General features: G+C 34.0%; 1 protein-coding gene across 1 annotated transcript; it reads left to right on the top strand.

Annotated features, from left to right (window-relative positions):
• Positions 1-3,845: 3,845 nt before the first annotated feature.
• LOC114174727 (pectinesterase PPME1-like) lies at positions 3,846-5,600 on the top strand. The gene is made up of 4 exons (XM_028059572.2): positions 3,846-4,360; positions 4,466-4,672; positions 4,764-5,005; positions 5,125-5,600. Exons 1-4 carry the CDS (start codon positions 3,869-3,871, stop codon positions 5,282-5,284), a joined length of 1,101 nt encoding a protein of 366 aa, XP_027915373.1. The 5' UTR covers positions 3,846-3,868; the 3' UTR covers positions 5,285-5,600.
• The last annotated feature ends 4,845 nt before the right edge of the window (positions 5,601-10,445 follow it).

The following is a 10,445-nucleotide window of genomic DNA, read 5'->3' as shown; positions in this document are numbered from 1 at the left end:
ATCAGGTTTTCACTACTGTCATGGCGTCTGGCAGCTCGAGTAAGCGCGCCAGGCGATAGGAACAACAGGGGGAAACTCTGCACCTGGTGGCACCTGGTGGCAAGGGAGTGCTCTGCCAGGCGGTGTTGGGAAAACAGTGGCGCTGGAAGGGCACTGGCGCCTAGCGGCGGACAGGTACCGCCAGGCGGTCTGAACCTATTTCGCCAAGCGTGCTAGCTGATGCGCCAAGCGATTGCGCAGCAAGTTATGAGTTGTGTGTGTTGCTTTTAACTAACAATGATGCTATGCTTTGATCGGGAGATGCTGTGCCATGAGCGGGTAGGTTCATGGATGGTGGTTAACATGTGATGATATGAGCGGGGAGGTTCATATCCAATTACTCTCATGTGGGGATATGAGTGAGGTAGGTTCGTATGTTCCGTGCTCACGCTTGAGGGATGCCACGTGCGGAAAGGTACGGGGCTGGTGGATCACATGTATTGGACTACAAGCGGGCAGGTCCGTAGAGCAGGACTACGAGCGGGGAGGTTCGTAGATGCAGGACCACGAGCGGGCAGGTTCGTGTGAGCATCATATTCCCGAGTCCAAGGCTAACCAGCTGTGTGATTTGAAGGTTGTAAAGCCTTGAGGTTAAGGTCTTGGCCAAGAACTATGTAGAATGAATAAGATGGATGTATGATTTATCTTGTGTATTATATATTTGTTATTTTATTTTCTCAGCTCACCCTTTCTGTTTGTGTATGGCGATGATCGTGTGATTCGTTACACGGGAGCAGATGTTGATACAAGTGGTGCTGAGGATGTCCAGGCGACGGAGTGAGGGCTAGCTTTGGGATTAGAGTTAGGGTTTTCCTCATATGTATTTTATTATGCTTTTATTTATGAACACGAATTTTGAGAACTTGTAACACACTATTATTTAAGTTATAGGTTTTGGCCATGTTTTTCATAAATTTAAATCTTCCCGCGTTGGGATTATTATTCAGGCGACTTTTGTTATAATTTATTTCTTTTATTATTTATTTTAAGTAATATTCCTCAGGGATGTTACAGATTCTCTAGTGTTTGATTTCCAAAAGCTGCATATCCAAAGCATCCACACAAGGCACAAACAGACAGATTATGATTAAGTAGAGCATGTTCATACAACTAACAAGGGCATCTTTCAGTCTTAATAGAAATGCAAAAATCCTCACCTCATATTTCTCCATTTCTTGTTTCCACATAGCAGCGTCCCAGAAGTCAACTCCCATGGCTCTACAATACGTTCCCACTTTTAAATCGATGTGCTTTTTCACGGCTTCAGATTGCTAAAGCGAGTCAATAACAACAAGTTAAAAAGACAAAATACAAAATTCTAAGAAGCAAAAGTATTGATCCATCACAAGGCACTCAAAAGTTGTAGGCAGTGGAAGTGGTCTAACACCTCTAACCTGCAAAACCAACAGAAAGATCAATGTAAGTTTGCATGATCATAAAGAGGCGTAGGATGAAAAGGCACTCCACCAAGTCTGCTATTAAGAAATGAGTGCAAAAAACTTTATAGAACTCTTTCTGGTGTTCCTGGTGAGAAAACAACATCAACTCCACACCTCTTCTTCTGTGCTTAGTTTCTCAAATAAAAAAATTAAGTCCACAGTACAACCACCACTAATCACATCACTACAAAAAATCAAGTTTCTTAACTTCGATGCAATTAGGAGAAAAAACTATGATCCATTCTATGGTCATGACAATAAGGAATCAGGATACAGGATACAAATGTATGAAACTATGCAACAAAAAATAAAAATGTTGCAATCCAAGCACCTTTAGCAACATCACACAAAGCTCACCCTATTCATCAAAGTCTCCTATTCAACACTGTTGTTTGCGCAATGTACTTAACATCTAACCAACAAAAATGAGGTAACCTAGAGGAGCAGAACCCTATAGATACAACATCAGTCTAAATTTCTCAAACATTAGGTATTTTTACTAAAATTGGAAAGGTGGGAATTCAATAAAACCATCCAAAAAAACTCAAAATGTCAAATCCTAAATCATCACATACTTGACCAAAAAAACCAATTCCCAAAGGATTTATGCTTTTTCCCCATATTAGGGTTTGCATGCACTTCTTTCTGCGTCGTGAAGGGGCATGGTTCTAGTCTGCTTCGCGAATCTCGTCCGTGAAATGCACCTCGTTTGTGACGTGAACCTTATTCCACCAAAGTCACCGGAGTCTTCGAAGGACCTTGACCAGACAGGGGAGCACAGTCGCGAACAAGGATGCAAAGTCTCTTTTCTCGCATGAGCGTCAGAGTCGAGATAGAGAGGGAACGATGATCGGTGCCGCTACTTGATGCCTCAACCGAATGAAGGATACACAGTGTTTGGGTTGGGACGTTGTTCCTAGGTATCTCACAACTTGAAGCTAGTTCGGGAATGGTGAAGGGTGAGTCTGTTCAATGGCGAACAAAGAACGAAACAGTGAAGGTTTAGAAATGAAAAGGAGGGAAGGAGTGAAAAAATTAGGGAAGGAAAAAAAAATAAAGGTGAAAAAAAATAATTACTAGTCAGTTTGAACTCTCTCGGTAGTACATTGATTTCGAAAGAATGACTTTTGATTTTATGTTAAATAGTTTTGAAAAGACTAAGTTATATGAATTTTATTCGGTCTATTTAATGTATTAAAATTGTGTTTTTATGATCATTGTTAATCGTTAAATTCTTCAAGAGAAAGGTTGAATTCATCAAATGTATAAATCATAACTCCAAAATGTGACTTTTGATACCATAACAAATCCTTGTACTATGCCCATAATCTAGCATCAAGAAAGAAATAGCACAAAATATTTGTATGGTCCACATGGTCATAAAACGTAATGTTTTAAGTACAATGGGTATAAGTGTTATCATTTTTCTATGTTATTGATATCGAGACATTTAATAGTTTTAAAATAATTCACCTAGATATCAAACCCTTAATGTTAATGCGTAATATATAATATCAAAAACAAAATTATATATAATATGAAAAACAAAATTATGAAACTATTATTATCTTCAATTAAGAGAAGTTCTGATGAAAATAATGCGATAATATCGTGTATTATCACAAGAATTTACAGAAAAGGGCTTGAGAAAATTTTTGAGGAGGTTCCAAAATAACAGACATAAAAAGTCTGTTTAGTGGTAGTTCTAATGTTACTTTCATCAATACTTATAAATGAGTCTTGAATCTATTTCATACATTGTAGCATGTTTTAACTAATAATGAAGGGAAAGTGGAAAAAATGTGTTAATGAATACATTTTACAACACTTTAAAAATTATGATTAATTTATTAACTATTGTAGAGTAAGTGTATATTTTCATGTTGACAGTATTATTCATTCTAAAGCTTAAAATTGCAAATAAATAATAGTACATATGGTGCTTTACCTAACCATGCTACTTTATAAAAATAAATTTATTTTCCTTCTAGCATTTTTAAAACCAAAGAAGAATCATGAAGAATAGAAAAAATATATTAAGTTTCCATTACCTAATTATGTATTCAAATCTACCTTCTAATATTTCCTAATTGCTTTATGACCTATTTATATTACACAAAAATATTGTGCTATTTTTTATGTGGAGAAAAGCTTTTCCGTTTCAATTTTTATACGTGTATGATCTACTTTAACAACTTCAATTGCCTCAACTTTTAACTCCTGAGTTAATTTTAGCTTCATATGAGAAGGGCCATTGAAAAAATAACTCTCCTAGATATATGCAATGTGCCAAACTTAGAGTTCCTGATGTTCTTACCTCTTATAAATTGAGTTGCAATGGCGTATTCATCAAAAGAAAAACAATTATGGAAAAGAAAATAGCTTCAAATATGGCCTCAAAACCTACAAGTTTTAGCATCCAGCTGACTCTGATGGTAGTTTTTCTGACAACCCAAGTTGTGTTGTCTGCCGATACACCAATGCCTTCTGATAAGACTCAATTAGGACAATGGTTTTCAAATAATGTAAAGCCTTTAAATAACAGAAAGGGTACTCTAGACAGTCAATTAGTAGCTGCTGAACAAGGTCAGACGGTGATTAAGGTAAGGCAAGATGGCAAAGGGCAATTCAAGACAATCACTGATGCCCTTAAAAGCATACCTAACGGGAACAAAAAGCGTGTAATTTTGCATATTGGACCTGGAACTTACAAAGAGAAAATCGTTGTTCCAAATAACAAACCTTTCATCACCTTCTATGGGACCCCAGGGCAAATGCCAACATTGACCTATGGGGGCACGGCAAAACAATATGGCACTGTTGAAAGTGGTACATTATCTGTTTTATCAGACTATTTTGTGGGGGCAAACATAATAATACGGGTTAGTATACTATCTTTCTTAAAATTCATATAAACCACAAGATATAAATGCATCAACATTAGGGTTAAAAGATTTCTTATGTGGTTTACGAATTTTATATTTTAGAACTCCGCACCAAGACCTGGTCTAAACACGGTAGGAGGTCAAGCAGTTGCATTACGAGTTTCTGGAGACAAAGCCACATTTTATAATTGCCAGATTTATAGTTACCAAGATACATTGTTGGATGATGCAAATAGACATTTTTTCAAAGACTGCTACATTCAAGGAACTGTTGATTACATTTTTGGGAGTGGAAAGTCACTATATGTGGTATATAAAAATTCCTGAACTCCATTTCCATTTAATATGTGGTGCTCAAAATATAGTTTCAATAAGTATTGGGGTTTATTTTCTTATGCAGAATTGTGAAATAAGAACGCTAGGCGATTCAGGGCTTACTTTTATAACAGCACAAGCAAGGAAAAGTAACAAAGAAGACAATGGCTTCTCCTTTGTCCATTGTGAACTTACTGGAACTGGAACAGGTGCTTACTTGGGAAGAGCATGGTTTGGTTATTCCACAGTGATCTTTTCTTATTGTAACATGGACAACATTTTCAACAAGGCAGGGTGGAGTAACAATAATCACAAGGAATATGACAAGTAACTTTCTAATTTAACTTTTCATTACAATGGTTTTGTCATTAATAATATTTCCTGTTTTCTTTATTTTAATTATAAACTTCTAAACAATATTTGTTTTCGTACTTGACCATTTGCAGAACTCTTTATTTTGGGGAGTATATGAACACAGGACCTGGTGCAGATGCCACAGGACGTTCTCATTTGACAAGAAAACTTAAATACGCAGAGGTTCAGCATTACCTTGGTCTTGGTATGATAGAAGGCTCAAAATGGTTACTTCCTCCTCCTAAAGTATGATTAAATACTACTACTCAGCACATTCTAGGGCATGATGAGTAATATTGGTCACCTTCTCGAATTGTGGTGTCCTATAGTTTATTTCTTCTAGCTTAGTAATTTCAATTTAGGTGGGGTCATTATGCTTAGTCCATAGCCACCTGGCTTGCATAGTCTTAGAACCCTTCAGAAAATTCATCACTAAAGAAAGCTTCTCGTTCTTCTTGCATAATACTTTTAAGGCTTAAATATCTTTTTGGTCCTCATTTTTGTAGTGTTTGTTGCGGATGGTTCTCATTTTGAGAGAATGTTTAAAATGATACTCATTTTTACCAAATGTTTAAAATGGTCCTCATTTTCGCAATTCGTGTTTTATTTGGTCCTTTTTCTGTAACGCCGTTTAAATCATTAACGGAGCATTGTACAGGTGGCACGGTTTGTATTAGGGTGTGTTACGTGTACTGTACAGGTATGGTAATTAGATATTTGGAGATAAATAAGTGATCTAGGGTTTTGGTAAGGAATGTTTGGACAGTTGGTGAGTTTTGACAATCTTGTTCCTCCATTCCCAATTGGTGTTGCTGCAATCTTCTTCTTCCTGCAATCCCATTATATATGTGTGTTACGGTCCCAATCTTCTTCTTTAGGATGAGATTACAGATTAGGAGGAGGCTATGATAGCAGCTACAAACGTCTTAGTTAGTTTTTGGAATTTTTGATGTAGAATTCATTATTGATGTACTGCACTTTAACTTTCCTTAAACTTCGTTCAAATTCACTTTTGCCAAACATTGATGTAGTGCATTTTGATGAGGATGAATTGATGTTATGAATTTAACTTCTTCCTGACTTTTTTTCCCAAGCTTAGATCAATATCACTTACTTTAATACTCAGATTAAGATGTCATTTTGAACATGTTGGGACTAATATCAACATAATCAAACTAATTCATTTCTTCATTTAACAATAGTACAAAACAGATTGGACTTTAAAAGATTACACACAATAACAGTACGAATAATACAATAACAACACAAGTGAACCCTATTACTAATTGCAGCCTCTTATCCACAACCTTCGACGACTTCTTCAAATCATTAATATGCCTCATTTGTGTCATGATGATGACATCCTTTTCATCAACACCACCATTTGAAAAAGTTGCAGCCCACATTATTGGAACCACTACTCTGTAAAACCAATTTATTATTAACATAAAAATAAAAACAGATTGTACCAAATTTTTCTACCAATATTCTTTGGAGTTATTGTCATCCTCAAAGTTGTCATCTCTCCGCAACTACAAATCGGGGTTAATTCATTTCTCGTTGAACCACCAACAGTGCACGAAGTGATACAACACAGTTGCCTTCAACGATTACAACCAGAGGTAAAGAGGTAAAGAAAGAAGATTGAGACCGTAACACACCTATATAATGGGATTGCAAGAAGAAGAAGATTGCAGCAACATCAATTGGGAATGGAGGAACAAGATTGTCAAAACTCACCAACTACCCAAACATTCCTTACCAAAATCTTAGCTCACTTATTTATTCCCAAATATCTAATTATCATACCTGTACAGTACACGTAAGACACCCTAATACACACCGTGCCACCTGTACAATGCTCCGTTAATGATTTAAACGGCGTTACAAAAAAGGACTAAATGAAACACGAATTATGCCCTTGAAGTTATTATGCCCTTGAAGTCCTATTGTGATTATAATTCTAATTAATTAAATACACAGTTAAATTTAAATTGATGAAAAAACCGTGTAATAATTCTAAAACGTATTTTCGTTAGCATATTTCTTTTAAATGAAACTGAAATAAGTATGTTTATTAATTATAATTCTATAAAAGAATCAAGTTTAAAACAGATAGACATATTTTAATAAAACATTTAAATAAATAAACTCAAAATGAAAAAAAAATAAAGATGTGGTATGAGACCATCCTTCTTTCTTTTGCACTAAGGCATATTTCTATTCCAATCACTAAAATAAAATAAACAAAAGATGAAAAAAATAAAATAGGGAACATACCTATCCGATCACTGAGGTATGGTATTGTTAACACTCCATTTTTACCATTTTTTTCTTCTTCAAAATCTTTTTTTTATTTTGTATAGTTATTTTAGAATAAATTTTAGTTTTAGGTGTAAAAATGGAATTTTGTAAAATTGTTAAAATCTAAAGGATGACTTGTACTCCTCAAGATTTTTACTCATTAGCTTTTGGTCAAAACACGCGTAGCAAATTAGTAAAGTAGCAGCGCGCCCAATTTGAATCAAATTTTAATTGACCTAGCCGCTACACATAGCTGAACCATGGTGGGCGAAGGCATGAGACTGTCTCAAGTTGCCATTCGAAATGACACATTATTAGGTATTGGACTCCATTCTTATGTGGAAAAAATGTCTAAAACTTGAAAAGCCCATGTCTCTTTTAATCTAGTGGTGAGGGGCTCAAAATAGATAGAGAAATAGAACAATAGAGTTAGAGCACACATAGAAAACCCTAACACAAAGAGGAAGATGTAGAAATGACAAATAAACCCGTCCCCGTGGATATTATCCGAACTCGTCCCCGTTTTGATGGAGAATCTCCGCATTGACTGGTATGGGTATAGAGAATCCCTTATTGGTATTGGTATGGGTATGAGGATGTACATATCCCCGCCATAATACCGTCCCCGTTTAAATTATTAAAATATTCAAAATTAATTAAGTAACCATATATATATATATATATATATATATATATATATATATATATATATATTATTTTTTATTTCTTCTAATTATTTGGTTTGTCATGAAACTCATTCGCATCTTAATTATATTTTTCATCTTATCATAATCTTTATGTAATTATGTTAAAAAGATGTATGTTAATTAAAAATTTTTTATGTCTCACATTTGAATATTTCTATTATTTAGTAATATTTTTATTTATTATATATTTTCCTTTCACATGAGAATGTTTAATACTTTCAATTTAAGTATTTAATAACACAAACTTTTCGTTTAATAGGTAATACAAAAAAATATTTTACTTATTATTATTAGTTTTTGTTTCATTTGAAGAACTCTTTTGTTTCGCTAAAACAATTTTCAGTATTATACATTTGTTTTTCTTTGTGCAATTTCTTTCGATAGTCTCTCAAATTGTTTGTAAACATTTGTTAATTTTTTAATATTTTTATTTGTTGTTTATTTTCATTACGTAGAATACTATTTCAATATATTTTATCTAATTATTTTTTATTTTCTAACTCACTATCAATCATAATGTAATTTTTTCACGATAATTGTATAAATAACTTTTATTTACTACAATATACAAATTTAATGTCATTGTCATGAATATTTTTTTTATCACCATCCAACATAATTGAAGTTCAAAAGATACAAGATCTATGTTAAAATTTTATTATTATGATTATTATTTGTTCTTTGTATCATTTTGATAAAGTAATGTATTATAACTTTTATTAGTGTATAAAAAAGAGATTAATTAGAATTTAAAAGATTGAAGTAAATAAACATTTAAAACATATTTTAATTTAAATATTTGTTTTCCTTTTATATTTTTAAAAAAATACTTTTAAATTTTATCAACTATGTTTCATTAATATTTGCAAATTTAATAATTTTTTTGGTTCTCATGAAATTTTACTTGGTATTATAATCTAAATTGTAAAAAATTATAATTTATTTTAAAGTATTTGATATTGAAGAAACAACCATCCTTCTAATATTGAATATTTATATTTATATTTAATAATATTATGTTTCCTTTGATACCCGTTGGATTTGGGTATGGGGATGTGGATGAATTTTTTGTACGGTGATGGGTATGGGATAGTGAAACCCGTGCCCGCCCCGCCCCGCCCCGTTTCCATCCCTAGGAAGAGGTAGAGAAAAAAATATGTTCACGTTTTTCATAAAGTTGCCACCATAAAATTGGCATTGTGGATTCGTTCACCGTTGGATCGGGCTGAAACATTGACAACAGGTTCGGAACACATTATTCTTCATTAGAACCGGTTGGATCGTCAATAAGAGGTCTGAGTTGGGAGATATTAATTTCGCATTGCAGCAATGATTTTATAGGTTTTTCTTCTCTTTGTTCTTCTCTATTTGAAATCTTTGTTCCTTTGCTATTTGGTTGGGTATTGGCACTAATTTGTGCAGTTGATTGAGACTCATTTGTACTCTTGTTGATCATAGTGGAGCTATTTCTTTGGTTTGGATGACTCGTGGTTTTTACCCTTGATTTGAGGGGTTTTCCACGTTAAAAATCTTGATGCCTTTATTCGGGATTGTGGTGATTTATTATTGTTGCTCTTAAATAGTTACCCCTCATAGATTCTTGCAAGTTAAGAGAAATTATATTCGCTGCATTCTCTAGAACTTGGTGGGAGAAGATTGAGTCTTTGTATGCTTCTAAGTCAAGCAATAATAAACTGTGTTTGTTGAATTGCTTGATGAATTTGAGGTACAAGGAGAATTCTTCTATTTCTGGTCATTTAAGTGACTTTGAAGGGCTCTTAGATCAACTATCAGGATGGTATACACTTTGATGATGAAGTCTTGAGACTATGGCTACTAAATACTCTACCGAAGTCTTGGGAGATATTTTGGGTTTTAATTACAAACTTCATCCCAAATGGTGTTGTTTCTTTCCAGATGACAAAGAGCAGTGCTCTTAATGAAGACATGAGAAGGAAGGCACACAGTTCTTCATCTCAATCTGATATGCTTGTTACAGAAATTAGGGGGAGAAGTCAGAAAAAGGAACCGAAAGGTGGTAGAGAGAAAAGCAGGTGCAAGTCCAAGTCAAGATACAAGAATGTAGAGTACATTATTGTAATAAAACAAGGCACATTCAAAAATATTGTTTTAAGTGGAAAACGGACAATACAGATAAAAAGGGCAAGTAGAAAGAGAATGATCGTGGCGATGATTGTGTCACTACTACTACAAGTGGTGATCTTTTTCTTCTTTGTGACTTTGAGTCCGTTAATCTTGTATCAGATGAGAGCATGTGGATTATTGATAGTGATGCTACACTACATGTAACAACTAGGAAGGAGTTCTTCACATCTTACACTTCTGGTGATTTTGGAGTGTTGAAGATGGGTAATGATGGTGAATCTAAAGTGATTGGTGTT

The sequence above is a fragment of the Vigna unguiculata genome, chromosome 2 (genome assembly GCF_037176805.1).
Source record: "Vigna unguiculata cultivar grain cowpea cultivar isolate G323 ecotype 2 chromosome 2, ASM3717680v1, whole genome shotgun sequence".
NCBI classification, from domain to species: Eukaryota; Viridiplantae; Streptophyta; class Magnoliopsida; order Fabales; family Fabaceae; genus Vigna; species Vigna unguiculata.
Note: the sequence above shows the minus strand (reverse complement) of the source record. Positions and strands in the feature narration are given on the sequence as shown.